This window comes from Antedon bifida, chromosome 4, assembly GCF_963402885.1.
Source record: "Antedon bifida chromosome 4, ecAntBifi1.1, whole genome shotgun sequence".
Taxonomy (NCBI): domain Eukaryota; kingdom Metazoa; phylum Echinodermata; class Crinoidea; order Comatulida; family Antedonidae; genus Antedon; species Antedon bifida.
In genome coordinates, this window is record NC_136229.1 from 32,823,420 (window position 1) to 32,841,377 (window position 17,958).

The 17,958-nt window shown below is 33.2% G+C and overlaps 2 protein-coding genes across 2 annotated transcripts in view; both read left to right on the forward strand.

Moving 5' to 3' along the window:
* LOC144840273 (macrophage mannose receptor 1-like) overlaps window positions 1–17,958 on the forward strand; it is a 43,481-nt gene that overhangs the window by 7,626 nt on the left and 17,897 nt on the right. The window contains exons 6-11 of the mRNA XM_078696030.1: window positions 422–679; window positions 1,020–1,145; window positions 1,363–1,641; window positions 2,054–2,173; window positions 3,413–3,667; window positions 4,110–4,235. Of these exons, the coding sequence (XP_078552156.1) occupies window positions 422–679; window positions 1,020–1,145; window positions 1,363–1,641; window positions 2,054–2,173; window positions 3,413–3,667; window positions 4,110–4,235 (1,164 nt within the window). The remainder of the gene's footprint in view (window positions 1–421; window positions 680–1,019; window positions 1,146–1,362; window positions 1,642–2,053; window positions 2,174–3,412; window positions 3,668–4,109; window positions 4,236–17,958) is intronic.
* LOC144840307 (uncharacterized) lies at window positions 7,717–11,866 on the forward strand. The gene is made up of 7 exons (XM_078696091.1): window positions 7,717–7,779; window positions 8,760–9,017; window positions 9,656–9,781; window positions 10,033–10,311; window positions 10,730–10,840; window positions 11,023–11,125; window positions 11,410–11,866. Exons 1-7 carry the CDS (start codon window positions 7,728–7,730, stop codon window positions 11,510–11,512), a joined length of 1,032 nt encoding a protein of 343 aa, XP_078552217.1. The 5' UTR covers window positions 7,717–7,727; the 3' UTR covers window positions 11,513–11,866.

Genomic DNA, 17,958 nt, shown 5'->3' on the forward strand with positions numbered 1-17,958 from the left:
TATAGTTCATCTTTAGGTTTTTCTTTACAGTTCTTCTTTACCCAGAGCTTGGTTCTGTTTTCTTACTTTCTTTCTGCCAACATTTTAATATGATACTAGTTCCAAACGACAACTCCGGTCAGTAGCCTATGACTGGTACTACCTCCCACTAATGTGCTCTTCGAAATTTGGGGTAAAATGTCACATTGGGTCAGTAGGGTAAACATTTATAAAACACTACAGCTTTGTCTTTCACATTGTGGGAAAAAAGCTCCGGATACAATCAAATACAGTGCCAGTTGTACACTATATCAATAAACTACTGTATTTGTGTTTTTTATCACGTAGGCGTACGGACGTATCAGAACTGAAATACATTATAATAATATAAAGCCTTATAATGCGTGTTTTTTTTCTTTCTAAAACTGTTTAATTATTATAGTACATTCCTGTCAAGTTGGCTGGTTATTGTTTCAAGAAAGTTGTTATAAATTTCAGACATCAAACATGTCTTGGTCAGACGCTAGGTCAAACTGTTTGGCCCTAGGTGCAGACTTGGTGGTGGTCAGGAACCAAGAAGAAAATGACTTTCTTTACGCTAACATTCCTACGGGTGGCAAGCTATGGCTAGGCATATCGGATGTGAAGAGTGAGACTGACTTTAAATGGGTCCCCACTACAGAATGCAGTCAATATAAAAGTACGTCGTTTTTTAAGATTTTATTTATTTAGTCATTCTTCCTAATGAAGTGTCAATAGTTTTGGTCCACTAAGAAATTCTTACAAAAGCATCAGAATATATATATATAATGTATGCGCATGCGTATTTTCTTAAGTGTGTTTATGCTAACATTTGTTACGTAACTACGTTTATGTTTTGTCTCCATAGGTAAATACACTTGTTTGTATGCCCTATTTTTTATCACTTGAGAAAGACCTATGGTCAAAACATTTTACCTTGTTTGTACTTTTAATTTGATATAATATTTTGTTAAATCATGGAGCCATGATTTAAAATGATTCATAATATTTTTTTACAGATTTCGGTTTTGGTGAACCAAATAATGCTGGATATGATGAAGACTGTGTAGAACTTGGTTTTAAAGGATCCAGTAAATGGAATGATATATCTTGCAATCAAAGCGTCGCGTATGTGTGTGAAATAAGTAAGCGCAGTTCTTAACTAACTTACTACTGAGTATAGAATTATCAGAATTATATTATTCCCAACATCAACCTTATATTTTTAACTGTAATAACTATATTTGACAAAATAATTACTTCATTTTAAAGTTATCAATACAATATAAATAATATAGCTGATTACTATTTTTAATAACAGTTAAACAACAAGATCCTTACCTTACTTTTTACTAATTTTAGGTCATTTTGAAGACCGTGAACCACCGTCTTACGGGTCAACCTGTCCACACGAAATCCATATTTCCACTACATCAAATGAAAGAAGAGTAACTGTGTTTTGGCAACCTCCAGTGTGGACAGATGATTCCTCTTGTTTCTCCAGTACCACTAACTCTCATTCTCCTGGTGATGTAATTGAAATACCAATTGGAGTTTTAGAAAAAACATTCAATGTTGAGTACACGGCTACGGATATGGTTGGACGTTCGAACACGTGTTCAATGAATATAACAGTACACAGTTAGTATCCTAGTTTTACACATCTTAAAATAAACAATCACCAAAGGGTTCAGAAACTAATAAATAAAAATTAAATTTTTGCAAGAGCAGTAACGCTCATTTGCGCATACATTTGGAGTAATTCTGGAAAGCCATTGAAACGAAGCTATAGAAACTTTACTATAGACACGTTACTCAGATTACAAGATGGCATTTGTGGTGAAAAGAGCTAAGACGTCACTCATCAGGATACAAGGCATTCGTATACATTATTATTGAGGTATTTATGTTGACTTTGGCACAATCAGGAGATGAGGATTTATAAGAGAGTTATCAATTTGTATGAATTGTTCTTGGCCTTCTCTTCATATCTACCGCGTGACCAAATGTTAGCAATTACGTACTAACTTTAATATTCTATTCATTGTTACAGGAAAAGAATCGTATCAGTGCCAAAATGGTGGGATCATTGAAATATCAGACGATGGATCGTTTTCTTGCATCTGTGCTGATGGATTTAGCGGCTTTACATGTGGAACACAAAATGGCGTCGGTAAGAAAATACAAATCTGTCCGTAGATGTATGGGCTCTATTTACTAAACTAAGAAATTAATGCATATTAGTTATATTCATAAAGGTGTTGCAGTAACTTTATTAAATTTAGGCTACTGCAATATTTTTTAATTTAACGAAGTTTAGAAGACTTTTTTTTAAACAAATACAGTTATCGTCGTCAACAAGGAATTTGCTACAGTACTTTATTGGTTTATTAAAATAATAGAATGTACAGAAAAAGAAAATAAAAAAAAAAACCTCAGAATAAGATAAATATAGAAAATGATAAGCACTAATAAGCAAAAAGGGAAAGATAAAACGATAGAGGAAAAGCTTTCAGAAAGAGCTAAAGTGGAGTAGGTCTATTTACAGAAACTAGTTATAAGGTAGAAAACATGGGTTACAATACAATGAAAAATAAGATTGTACTGATAAGCTGACGTCAGTAGTTTTCAATCGCGGCCTACAGAAAGACGGAAGGAAAAACACAAAACATGCTTGTTGATACCTATTAACCCGTTTCGTACTTAGTTCTGGCAAAATGCCGGTATATTAGATGTAAACACCGGTACCGGAATATAAATATTCACATCGGACAATCGTAGAATATAACAAGCATATATTTGACTTTTAGTGAGAATGGTCTAAAAATTGTTTTCCTACAGTTTATCTTTAGGTTTTTCTTTACAGTTCTTTACTCAGAGCTAGGTTCTGTTTTCTTATTTTCTTTCTGGCAACATTTTAATATGATACTAGTTCCAAACGACAACTCCGGTCAGTAGGCTATGACTGGTACTACCTCCCACTAATGTGCTCTTTGCAACTTGGGGTAAAAGGTCACATTGGGTCAGTAGGGTAAACATTTATAAAACACTACACCTTTGTCTTTCACATTGTATTTTTGTTATACAAGGTCTTCATTGTGTTTATGGATTTAGGATCAAAGGTTAGGTGGTACATTTTAATTTTATAGAGGCGCTAAACTAAAATAATAAACTGAGATGTACTACGGCAAAGCTCTTACTATCCATCACTAACCATCAACCATTATCTGTTGATTTTAATATATTAAAATATTGATTTGTCTTAAAATTACTGAACCGATTATATATAATTTCAGTTCCGATTACTAAAAAATGGCTGAGTGAGATAATGTTCTTTACGGTGGCTATTTAATTTGCGTAGGAGAAAATACGAACTGGAATCTAATAACAGTTTTTTCTTCAATCATTGCAGTTCTTTCCTGTCAAGAAGGGTGGTTACCATTTCAAGAAAGCTGTTACAAATTTCAAACAACAAAAAGGACCTGGTCAGACGCTAGAGCAGACTGTAAAGCACTAGATGCAGACTTGGTGGTGGTCAGAAACAAAGCAGAAAATGACTTTCTTTACGCTAACAGTCCTGCAACTGGCGATGTATGGATAGGCTTATCAGATATGGGGAGCGAAGCTGACTTTACATGGGTTTCGACAGAATGCAGTCAATATAAAAGTACGTATATGACGTTTCTATTAACGTAATAACTTCTAACATACGAAGAAGTCACATATACATAAGAAATATCAGCCGCTATCCTATATGATTTTCGAGATGGTTAGAAAGAAATATTACGTATTATTCCATGGCTTAAATTCGAGAGAAAAATACAAGCATTTATATTTGGTATAAGGTTCACATACTATTGGTGGAAACATCAATTAAAGAAAAAAAAGTTCAGATCAAATTATCAACAAAATTATTTAAAGCGCCTTTAACTAGTTTAGTCATAAAGAGGGCGCTATATAAATGTGGTATATTCAATATTCATCTTTAAGATATAGGCCTACAGGGAACATTTGATATGCTCCAATAGTAAGTAATAGGGTGGGTGTACATTATATCCTATTTGGCTAAATAATTTATTTTTTTAGCGTTATCATTTCTGTTTTTACAGATTTTGGTTACGGTGAACCAAATAATTATGGAAACGGTGAAGACTGTGTAGAACTTGATTCTACGAATTCAGACAATTGGAATGATAGCCCTTGCAACATACGAAGATCTTATGTGTGTGAAATAAGTAAGATATTAACTGTTACTACTACCTGTACTGCCATTGTCACTACTAGCACTAGCTAGTCTACTTCAACACACTGTTTCCCTGACAATTATCTTTGTCTTTTGGTTGGCTAATCTCTACATTCAAAATTCATCAACATTCAACAACAAAATATTTCCTAAATAACCCGTAACGTACATTCTCTGATCCGTTTTATTTAGGTAATTTTGACGACCGGGAACCACCTTCATACGGGTCATCTTGTCCACAAGATATTCATCTTCTCACAAAACCAAATGAAAGAAGAGTAAAAGTGTTTTGGCAACCACCCGTGTGGACAGACGATTCCTCTTGTTTCTCCAGTACCACTAGTAGCTCTTTTTCTCCCGGTGAATTAATTGAAATACCAAATGGAGTTTTAGGAAAAACAATAAATGTCGAGTACACGGCTACGGATATGGTTGGACGTTCTAATGCGTGTTTATTCAAAATAACAGTGTCAAGTACAAGTAAGTATTATCAAGTTTAGTCATACGTAAAACGATGCAATGAAGAATTTTGACGGTTAGAAACTAATCCATACTTTTGTATGGCTTTCTATTGCTCTCAACGATAGAAATACAAATATTTTATCAACTACAGTGAAAGGTCACTCTGGGGAGACTGTTAAGGTCACTCAGAGGAGCCTGTTAAGGTCACTCTAAGGAGACTGTTAAGGTCACTCTGAGGAGACTGTAAGACACTCACAGCATGTTTTCGGGATGTAAAGTCATCGCATTCTAAATATCGCATAAGATATTTATCATCACTCTAGTTTAATCTAGCTTCAAGACATTTTTATTGTCTGACAAATAGAAAGAAATCCATTACTTATAGAAACTTACTAATCTTATAAAATTCATTCGACTTTGTTGTTACAGACAACCAGTGCCGAAATGGCGGGAAAATTGAAACATCAGAAGATGGATTGTTGTCTTGCATTTGTACAGAAGGATTTAGTGGCTTGACATGTGAAATAAGAAATAACACTGGTAGGCTATGAAGCTAATAAAACTATTTATGTTCAGTTACCAAAATGAAAAAACAAAATGAACATCAGGCCCTATATCGCCATTTAACGTTACGTGGTTTTCTTAGAAGGGAGTAAACCTCATTTCATTGCTATCTTATAAACATTGATTTTTACATCAAGACATTGTGTCTACATTATTTTTCTTACATGTTCCAATTGAAAATTCAAATGACTAAGTTTATTTGACAGTAGTAGTGCGTCAAGACATTTTTATTGTCTGAATTATTTTCTTGAGACGATAACCAGCCTTCTTGATAGGAAAATATTTAATTTTGTTGTTACAGACAACCAGTGCCGAAATGGCGGGAAAATTGAAACACGAGACGATGGATTTTTGTCTTGCATTTGTACAGAAGGATTTAGTGGATTGAAATGTGAAATAAAAAATAACACCGGTAGGCTAAAGACAACTCTTTATGTCCAGTTACCAAAATGAAAAACATCAGACGCAATATCGCCTTTTAACGTGAAATGTGTATGTTCTTTTTCTATTGTGAACTTAATCAACAACTATTTTTGTTACTTAACAGTAGGCGTCAATAATACGTGCAATTGTGACAGAAAAGCCGAAGCATATCCAAACAACAAAGGTACAGTATTGTTTCTGAGACACAATGCAGAGTACAATTCGTTTATTTATAGTGTGTTGGAAATGATGATTTTAACCAGGAAAGAGTAAAATCACGTGAATGCATTTACTTTGCCAATTACCGAACAAACAAAAGCCTTAGTACCAGTTATATCAACAATTATATCAATCTCTCTGCTAAAATAATTTTGGGTAAATTTGCAGCGCTGCCATAATTTGAATTGGCATATTGTACTATTTATATTACCAAACTTATATTTGTTCATTTTGATATTAGATGTTAACATTACAGAAAACAACGACAGAGAAGCCGAAGCACACGCAAGTAACAAAGGTAACAAAATGATTGTGTGGTATAAAAATGTGATTAGCGTATTAGAGAACCTTGTTAAGTTATGAGGAGACAAGATCTTGTTTTCTTACACATTTCTTACAAAACATTGATTTTTACATCAACACATTGTATCTACATTATTTTTCTTACAGGTACAATTGATAATTCAAATGACCAAGTTTATTTGACACTGGTAGTGGTAGGCCTAGCAATTACAGTTCTAATCCTGATAGGTGTAATCATCAAACTTGTAAGGTAACTATAAGTATAATAGCTAGTAAACATTAACTATGTAAACTTCATTTCGTCTTTTTTTTGTGTGCCAACTTCTAATGATCAGTAGTCACAGTATGTATTATTAGTTCAAAAGTTCTAAACTGTTACTAAAAAGTTTAATTTTCTTACACTCGTTTTGAAACACGCGAGTATCACGTGATATTGTGGTAAACAAAAATGAACGGTAAACATTATTTTCGGTAATTTTGTTGTATCCATGTTTTTTTTTTCTCTTTTAGACAAAATCACAGGCATACGAATGAAAAGGAGTCATCGATTCATATGGAAATGGAAGTCAATAAGGTGTTTGATGAAACTCCATCAACGCTCCTCTTGTGAAACATCTAAATAGGCTTATTCGCATTACTCGTGCAAATGTACGTCTCAATAAAATAAAGCAATAAACAGTAAATTTAATAAATGATTTATAGGAATTGTATTAATGTTTTGGATATTTGAAGAAAATAATAAAAATGAAATTATGATTAATAAAAATGTATTGATGTAAAGAAAAACGTTAATGAAAGATTAAAAGATTGAATATATTCACAATGTCTATTTATTAAGTAAGTGTATGTAAACTCTTGGTGCGTCGTGTCTTTCTAATATTGTAACTGTACGTGCAACATTTTTATTGAAGATAGCTCACATTGTATATTAACAATGAATGTTGTTCTGATTGGGGTTATGTTAGGCAGACATTTACAATGATACACAATTATTCTCTAAAATGGGATACAGTGCTATGAAAACATAAGACATTTACATTTTGTCAAAAAAATGGTGATGGTGATGATGATGATGATGATAGTGATGGTGATGATTGTGATAATAATGATGATGGTGATGGTGATGATGATAATATTTTTTTTAATATATAATTGAAAAAGAATTTGTTATGTCTTTCTAATATTGCAACTGATACGTACAGTACTATTGGGGATTAGCTTACTTTGCATACACTTATATTAAGTCTGCATCAACAATGAATTTATTTATAAATAATAAATATTATTAGGCCGAAATTTAGAATGGTGCAAACTCCCAGAAATATCGACTACATTGTACACAATGCTATGAAACCATAAGAAATTTACTGTTTCAAACAGACTGACGTCAGTTTGTCAATATATGTAGGAAGGAAAAAGATAATAAGGCTACTTGGTACCTATCTATATGCCTAATAATGAAATGTACATCAGGAAACATCAGCGAGTATTCACATTTTGGATATCTAGCACAATGGCCACATCTACAAATCTGATGTTCTTGTTTACATACACAATCGTTACAGGTAGGAAAAATATTATTAGACATATTGAGTATGTACCTCAGGCGCGGATCCAATAGGGGGAGGGGCACTAGGAGGAGGAGGAGGAGGAGGGGGGCAATATTTTTTTAGTGGAAAAAAAATGCTACGCCTAGGCCTTCAGGCCCTAGATTGGGTTTTTAACTAATAGGGTTATACACGAATTTTGTGCTATGGAAGCCATTGTATCTTGCAATTGTGATAAGCCAAGCGCTAAAAAAAAACATAGCGTTTTCCGGGGATTCAGGACATCATGTTAATTAAAAACTCCTAAACGGGGGTCGTATGAGAAAATAGTTTACTGTACAATTTCCTTAAAAGATTGGCCTCATCACTGTTTGACTGAAAAAAATTAGAAACATTTTTGTGATCGCCTAAAATCCATCGAAAAAGAAAAGGCAGATTTTGAAATTAACATGGTGTCCGGAAATCCCCTGAAAACGTTATGTTATTTTTGTATATTTACGGTTGGCTGGTCACGACTGTTTGTCATCAATACAAGATCGAATTTCGTTCCTCAATCGATTGCTACTTATAATAAACATGTCTCAAGATAATTTGCCTCTGATTGAGAGAACACCTGGATCACAATTTGAAATATAATTTGTATACATTGTTTTATTGTATATACAAATTAATAACTTTTAAATATTGTCTGTACTTTTTTTTTGTTTTAAACATTGTTGATGTATTTTAAACTGCAGTGTATTAACAAATATTATCTGAATTTTATCTGAAATATTTGGGTGTAAACTATATAAATGAATTATTTGAGTTTTTGTCACGTACAGAACTAAAATACCTTATATAAGCCTTATAACGCTTGTTTTTCTTTTATAGTGTTTTATTGTCAAGTTGCCAGGTTATCGTTTCAGATACAGTTCCGGAATCGTTATGGGGCACACTATATCAATAAACTTGGGTTTTTGAGAACTGAATATACTTAAATTCTTTATTCGTTACAGTGTCTTCCTGCCAAGAAGGCTGGATGTCGTTTCAAGATAGCTGTTACACATTTCAGACAACAAAAACGTCCTGGTCAGCCGCTAGAGCAAACTGTTTGGACCTAGGTGCAGATTTAGTGGTGGTCAGGAACAAAGCAGAAAATGATTTTCTTTACGCTAGCAATCCTTTAAATAATAGCGATCTATGGATAGGCTTATCAGATGTGGAGAGTGAGACTGACTTCACATGGGTTTCGACAGAATGCAGTCAATATGAAAGTACGTATGGCATGCCGCTTCTACGAACGTGACAACACCTTCTAATATACGTAGAAGAAATGTCAATCCCTATCCTGTATGATTTTCAATTACGTTTACGTACGTGAACGTAGTATATAGGCCTATTAGATTATAATAATAATAGAATACCGTATTGTGCATTCTCTGTGTGTGTTATGTTCAAAATTTGATGGAAAAGATTCACAATGAATAATACTACATCGAAATTATCTATTTACTCTTTAGTTATCTATAACAAAGAGCTGATGTTAATGTTCTTTACAAATTCAGACCATCCAAAATGTTCACTTGCTACTCAACTATTACCGTTAGTTTTTAATCACAAGTCAACACATCTGACGTCAAATATTTGACATCATCGCCCAGGTTACTCAGTGATTCATTAAAACAAAACAAGAATTATTGACGAGCAAAATATCAACAAACTTATTTTATATTTTGTTGTAATCCGTTGTAACTAAGCTTTGTATTCCTCCTCAATGATGATTGTATTATTATCATTATTTATAAATTGGTATGGTTTAGTAGTAAGTTATTAGGGCGGGTGTACTATATACACTATAACCTATTTGGCTAAATCATTTTTTTTTTTGGCTCAATCATTACTGTTTTTACAGATTTTGGTTTTGGCGAACCAAATAATAATGCAAACGGTGAAGACTGTGTAGAACTTGATTCTACGAATTCAGACAAATGGAACGATAGCCCTTGCAACTTAGAAAGAGCTTATGTGTGTGAAATAAGTAAGTTATCAACTATTACTACTACTGCTACTGACACTATTACCACTACTAGTACTTAGGTCTACTTCGAGGAATACACTATATACTCCTGCTGACCTGGTCTTTATCTTACAGTGAGAGCTCATCTATGCATTGCTATTTTATTTTTTGTTAGCTAATATCTAAACAAAAATGCATCAACATCAACATATCCGCAAATTAATACTAAATATTTCCCAAATCACCATTAACATACATCTTAATAATTTCAGGTCATTTTGAAGACCGAGAGCCACCTTCATACGGGTCATCCTGTCCACAAGATATCCACCTTCTCACCAAACCAAATGAAGGAAGAGTAAATGTGTTTTGGCAACCTCCAGTGTGGACAGACGATTCATTTTGTTTATTCAGTACCACTAACTCTCATTCTCCTGGTGAAGTAATTGAAATACCAAATGGAGTTTTAGGAAAAACAATAAATGTGGAGTACACGGCTACGGATATGGTTGGACGTTCAAGCAAATGCTCATTCAAAATGACAGTGTCAAGTTAGTATAGTAGTTTAACACATTTTAAAAACAATATATAATAGAATTTAGTCATACGTAAAACAATGCAAATATAACGGTTAAAAACTAATCCATATAATTGTATGGCTTTCTATTGCTCTCAACGATGGAAATGAAAATAAAAAATTTAAAAAAATTAACTACAGTGAAAGGTCACTCTGAGGAGACTGTCAAGGTCACTCTGAGGAGACTGTAAGACACTCACAGTATGTTTTCGGGATGTAAAGTCTCATTCTAAATATCGCATAAGCCTATATTTATCACTACTCGTTCAGTTTAACAGTTTATTCTAGCTTCAAGACATTTTTATTGTTATGTCTGAAAATACTGTTTAAAGAAGTCACTACTTATAGAAACGTACTAATCTTTTAAAATTCATTCGACTTTGTTGTTACAGACAACCAGTGCCGAAATGGCGGGAAAATGGAAACATCAGACGATGGATTTTTGTCTTGCATTTGTACAGAAGAATTTAGTGGATTGAAATGTGAAACACAAAATATTACTGGTAGGCTAAAGACAACTCTTTATGTTTAGTTACCAAAATGAAAAAAAATGAACATCAGCCCGAAGACCGTCTTTTAACGTGACGTGGTTTTCTTAGAAAGGAGTACACCTCATTTCATTGCTATCTTATAAAACATTGATTTTTTATATCCAGACATTGTATCTACATTATTTTTCTTACAGGTACAATTGAGAATTCAAATGACCAAGTTTATTTGAAAGTGGTAGTGGTAGGCTTAGCAATTACAGTTCTAATCCTGATATGTATAATCGTCAAACTTGTAAGGTAACTATAAGTATATAGTTAGTAAACAGTAACTATGTAGCATTTAATTTGGTCTTTTTTGTGTGCCAACTTCTAATGATCAGTAGTCACAGCGCCATGCTATTATATTTATTATTAGTTCAAAAGTCCTAACTGTTACTAAAATGTAATATTCTTAAACTTGTTTGGAAACACGCGAGTATCATGTGATATTGTGGTAAACATGACAAAAAAGAACAGTGACCCTTATTTTCGGTCATTCACAATTTATTGTATCCATTTAACTCCGTAATAATTTCTTTTAGACGAAATCATAAGCCTACGAATGAAATAAAGTCTTCAAATCAAATGCAAATGGAACCAAATAAAGAGGTGATTGATGAAACTCCAACAACGCTCCTCTTGTGAAACATAGGCTTATTCGCATTACTCGTCGTGCAAATGTACGTCTCAATAAAATAAAGCAATAAACAGTAAATTTAATAAATGATTTATAGGAATTGTAATAATGTTTAGGATATTTGAAGAAAATAATAAAATGAAATTGTGATTATTAAAAATGTATTGATGTAAAGAAAAACGTTAATGAAAGATTAAAAGATTGAATATATTCACAATGTCTATTTATTAAGTAAGTGTATGTAAACTCTTGGTGCGTCGTGTCTTTCTAATATTGTAACTGTACGTGCAACATTTTTATTGAAGATAGCTCACATTGTATATTAACAATGAATGTTGTTCTGATTGGGGTTATGTTAGGCAGACATTTACAATGGTACAAAATTATTCTCTGAAATGGGATACAATGCTATGAAAACTTTTTTAAGAATTTTGTCAAAAATACTGAATATATATTGTAAATAAAAGCAATTGAAAAAGAAACCGTCCGTCTATTTCTTTTTTTTTAAAGACAAAAACATTTTGGAAATCGGCAGCCGGGTTTGAAGTGAGTCATTGATTAATGCAACTATGTTCATGCGTTGGGTAACACTACTTTGTATATAATGAACATGGTAAGTTATGCTCATCAGATTCTTGAAAATAAATAGATCAAAACATCAAATTATCAAAATATCTATATTTGGAATAAATTAAACACATCAAATTGCAAAAAAAAAGCAAGTGCTAACCAATCAAACCGACAGACTGCTTCAAATAAGCTGACGCCAGTTGGTTTCAATCTATACCGGAATGAAAGAGAAAACGAGGCACTTTTTTTAAAGAGGCTACTAATTAAATATATATCAGGAAATGCCATCGAGTATTCACATTTGTGCACCATGGAGGCCACATTATCCAATCTTATGGTGTTCTTATTTACATACACAATTGCTACAGGTAGGTACGGAAAATGTTATCATGTATTATGCATGACCATCGTATTCTGGTTTAAATTTACTAGGAGCGAAAAACGCTGGTACTGGTCGTGCGCTATAATTAATTAAATAGTGTCATTGTTTTTTTCTCATACGCATGCGTTTTTTCGTAGGAATGGATGTAGTTCAATCAACTTGTGTTTTGGAGAATTGAAGTACCTTATATGAGGCTAGATTCTTTATTCGTTACAGTATCTTCCTGCCAAGAAGGCTGGGTGTCGTTTCAAGATAGCTGTTACAAATTTGAGGCAACACAAACGTCTTGGTCAGACGCTAGGTCAAACTGTTTGGAACTAGGCGCAGACTTGGTGGTAGTCAGGAACCAAGAAGAAAATGACTTTCTTTACACTAACAGTGCTGTGGGTGCCAATCTATGGATAGGCATATTGAATGTGGAGAGTGAGACAAACTTTACATGGGTATCGACAGAATGCAGTCAATATAAAAGTACGTACGAAATGAATTACACAATCGAAAAAAATTAATAGAGGGAGCCATGGTGAAAAGTTTTTCTAGAGATTCCATTGGTATTAGGCCTATATAGCTTAACAACTAAAATATAACTAAATGTCTTTGACGTCATGTCCTATTTTTAAATAAGAGATGCACTGGACATCCAGTTAAGGACATTCTAATAGTTCCTAAATACCAGTTAAACGTCTTTTACTACATCCTGTTGTATTGTTTCACAGTGCTTTTTGTTTATACCAGTACCTCGTATTTTGTCAATGTTTATCGTTTAGTCATTTGTAATAATGCAATGTAATCCTGTTCTATCAATATTCTGAGAAAGACGTATAAAATGGTCGAAACCTAAGCTAATGCTAACGGCCGTGGTGCCCATCTCCATTTCCTTAGCGTTTGGGCCAGACTCCACTAAGTGTGTAAGTTTGTGGTGGTACGCCACTCCTCCTGCACAAAGGAGTCTGATTTACCTTCCCAGTACTTTTTACATACCGGTACCCATTTCTATCACCTGGGTGGGGAGGAACAATGTGTATAAAGAATCTTGCTCAACACTGCAGTGGCTTGAACCGGCAACCAATGCTCTAACCACTGCGCCACGCAAAGACGTATACTTGAAAAAATGTGTAATCAAATTTTCAAATCAATTGTACATTGTCTTTATTTTTGGAAGCCGGCGTACCTTTTTCAATATTCGGTTACATGATATTTTTACAGATTTCGGTTTTGGTGAACCAAATAATACTGGAATTGGTGAAGACTGTGTAGAACTTGGTTTTAGACAATCCAGTAAATGGAATGATGTCTCCTGCAACAAAAGCATCGCTTATGTGTGTGAAATAAGTAAGCGCAGTTCCATACTAATTTGAGTTTTTCAATTATTACGTCCTAAATAGTTGACAATTTAATAATTGCTTAATTGTGAAGTTGTTAACCATACAATACAAATAATTTTTTTTTTTATTAACAGTTTAACAATGGGTATCATTGTCTTACGGGTCAACCTGTCAACACGAAATTGTTATTTTCACTACATCAAATGAAAGAAAAGTGTATTGGACCCCACCGGTATGGACAGACGATTCATATTGTATCTCCAGTATAACTAGTAGTACCTCTCGTGTTTCTAGTGAAGTAATTGAAATACCAAATGGAGTTTTTGAAAAGACATTCAATGTCGAGTACACGGCTACGGATATGGTTGGACGTTCTAATGCGTGTTCAATGAATATACCAGTACAAAGTCAGTATACTTTTCTTAGTACATCTAACAAAATACAAAGTGTTTTTTTTTATATATTGCTTCCCTTTGGCAAACTGTTTTGTTTATTTTCCCTAATCTAATTAAATACTAAAAGGAATTTCTGCGCAAAAACTGTAAGATCATCGTGTTCCTAATTAGGAAAAGCTTTTGGAACGAAGCTATGACTCCGGATACAAGATACGACACTCGTATACATCATACTGTGGTACCATAATTTACATTGACTCGGGCACAAGCAGGGGATGGGGATTTACGAAGGGAGAGGGGGTGGTTTGGTAATCAATGTGTAGGAATTGTCCATTTCATATCACAAACTATTCCGTGACCAAATTGTAGCAATTACGTACTAACCTTAATATATGCATTGTTACAGGAAAAGAATCGTGCCAAAATGGTGGGATAATTGAATTATCAGACGATGGATTGATCTCTTGCACTTGTCCTGATGGATTTAGCGGATCTACACATGGAACACAAGGTGGCGTCAAATCTGTCTGTAGGTGCATGGCTCCAATTTTCAAACTAAAAAAAACCATAGTATCAATAGCTTTTAGTTTACTTGTCAGGTGTTCAATGCTTAAAGCAGGATTTACTTATTTTGATCTCATTTCATTTATTATATATATATAAATATCTGCTGTACTTTGTTGAATGTGTGGAAAATAATAATAATAATAATAATAATAATAATAATAATAATAATAATAATAACAATAACAATAATAATAATAAACAAATATCATAGAAATATTCACAAAGGTGGCAATATACAATACTATTGCATGAACAACTCTAATAACCAATTTAGGCTACTGTAAATAAAACTACAAAGTTCAGAAGAAACACAGTTTAACTGTCATAAAAACACACATAATATAGAAATAATTAAGTAATAATAAGCAAAAATGCAGCAAAAAGCTAAATCAAGACGATGAAGAAAAGCTGTTAGAGACACGTCTATCCTTTATCAGGTCTAAATTAGAATACTTGCGAAAGAAAAATGGTAGTATAAGGTGGGATTTTCAAGAAACATGTACGACATGGTATACTTTGACAGAATAATGATAGTACTTTTTCAAATAAGCTGACTGAAGTTGGTTTCTATCTCGGCCTTTATCGGAAGAACAGTAAGGATATTTGTTCTGGAATCTTTAGGCTGTACAAATGAAACAATGAATTTTCTGTCAAGAACGTATTTAAACAATAGCATAATAACAGGTTTTTAATTTTCTAAATGTTTTAACCGTTACAGTATTTTCCTGTCCAGAAGGATGGTTGTCTTTTCAAGATAGCTGCTACACATTTGAGGCAACAAAACGGTCTTGGGCAGAAGCTAGATCAAACTGCTTGGAACTAGGCGCAGACTTAGTGGTGATCAGAAACAAAGCAGAAAATGACTTTCTTTACACTAACAATCCTACAACTGGCGATCTATGGATAGGCTTATCAGATATGGGGAGCGAGGCTGACTTCACATGGGTTTCGACAGAATGTAGTCAATATAAAAGTACGTATGGTATGCCACTTCTTTTGAAACGATAAAGATGAGGAAATCTGTGAGAATGAGAAAAAGTCACACCAACCGAGATTCGAACACGGAACCTTCTGCTTGCTATGCAGCACACTGCATTGTAATAAATGTATAACTGATTAGCCTATTCAAAGAAAAAATAATAAAATAATACTGTGCTTATAAATTGTTCAATAATAATTAAATCTACTAATAGTTTGTTTTACTATATCAAATGTTATACGTCTTGTGTTATTGTATATGCATTAAATTTACAAATAAAGTTTTATATATTAAAATAATTCTTTCTTAATAGTGTACTTTTCATCAATTTTATTTTGCCACAATTCAGAGTGTAGTATTACAATGAGAGGAGGTGACACGATTACATTGAAACCGCAGTTTTCCAGTTTGAACATATTCACATTAGATCTGATTAACTGATGAAACGAAGTGTGCAAATTCTGAGTACATCATCAGGTATCAGGTCTTTAACATGGTGCACAGTTCCCAGAATTGACGATGGCATGGAATACAATTCTACGAAAAAAATATAAGGATTGTAGGCTTACTGTTTCAAATAAGTTGACGTCAGTCTGTTAAATATATACCGGAAGGAAAAGGACAATACGGATAGTTGATATCTATCAGGGAAAGGCATATTGCTAAACATTAGAAAACAAGTATTCACATTGTTAGCTATCGCTACACCATGGCCACATCTACAAATATGGTTGTGTTTTTGATATGCACCAGCACTACAGGTAGGTCTAATTACTATTAAGTCCATACTTATTTACTTTGTCTAGTATCTCATGACACGATTCAATATACCATAAGAACTTGATTGGACTATGGATGATATATAGGTATTTATGCTCGAATGAATGAATGAATGAACTTGCAAGCCATGAACTGTCCGTGTTGGCATGATCGTCACAACAAACTTGCAATGCGCCCTTGCGTTGTGGCCAGTGGGAACCAAACTTATTTTAAAAAAATTGTAATCGTGTTTTTCTTTCTAAATTCTTGTAATTATACAGTATTTTCCTGCCAAGAAGGTTGGTTATCGTTTCAAGAAAACTGTTATAAATTTGAGGCAACAAAAAAGTCTTGGAAAGAAGCTAGAATAAGCTGTTTGCAACAAGATGCAGACTTGGTTGTGGTGAGGAACGAAGCAGAAAATGACTTTCTTTACGTTAATAATCCTACGGGGAACGATCTATGGCTAGGCTTATCAGATATGGAAAATGAGACTGACTTTATATGGGTCAGGAATGAATACACGCAATATAAAAGTATGTATATATACCTGGTAATACCTAATGACTTTTATTTTTGAACATGACGAAATATACCATACTTTGCCAACCTGTTAAAGTGTTTAGCAATGTTTTTAATGCTGTATGCCATAGTGTTAATTGGTGTTCTTCATAAACAGACGGTTAGAGAACAAATAACGGCAATTTTATACCTAGGTGTCCAATTAAATTTTAAACAAAATAAAAATAATATTAATAATTATTATGTTTTATTTTGTATAGGCCTATTTAAATATTTCCTCTATATAATACTTTCTTAAATAATTTATAGATTGATCAATTTTTTCTAAAATGAAAATTTAGTATACTTCTGTAGTCTCAATTAAAAGCGGATTTGAAATGTTTGCTAAATGGTATGGTGTTTGTACAGATTTTGGAAAAGGTGAACCAAATAATTCTGGAAATCGTGAAGATTGTGTAGAGCTTGATTATACAAATTCAGACAAATGGAATGATGTTCCTTGTAGCATGAAATTTGCATACGTGTGTGAATTACGTAAGTTGAGGTATAATTACTACAGTACACGTGCTCTTTTCTATCTTATGTGGACTCCTCTGCACACAATATAAATTCCCTTTTTAAACATTAACAATACATACGCGAATCCAAACTCTATCACAAATATAAACCACATTGAACGTTCTTACATACATTCAGACGTTAAGTTATCAAAGTACAATTATTTTTAGAGATATATTTTTAAAGTGTTTTGGCTTCTTTTAGCTGAAATTATTAAAATAGGCCTAACGGATTTCACTACGCCATGACCAAATTGTAGAAACGTACTAACCTTCTTGAATTCCTTATCAACATTGTTGAATCATAGAATCTCATCAGTGCCAAAATGGTGGCATCATTAAAATATCAGACGATGGATCGTCTTCTTGCATCTGTACTGATGGATTCAGTGGAGTGA

Coding starts and splice junctions, on each gene's coding strand:
- LOC144840307 (XM_078696091.1), top strand. CDS start 7,728: ATGGCCACATCTACAAATCTGATGTTCTTGTTTACATACACAATCGTT. Junction 9,018..9,655: donor AGAATGCAGTCAATATGAAA/GTACGTATGGCA, acceptor CTGTTTTTACAG/ATTTTGGTTTTGGCGAACCA. Junction 10,841..11,022: donor TGAAACACAAAATATTACTG/GTAGGCTAAAGA, acceptor TTTTTCTTACAG/GTACAATTGAGAATTCAAAT.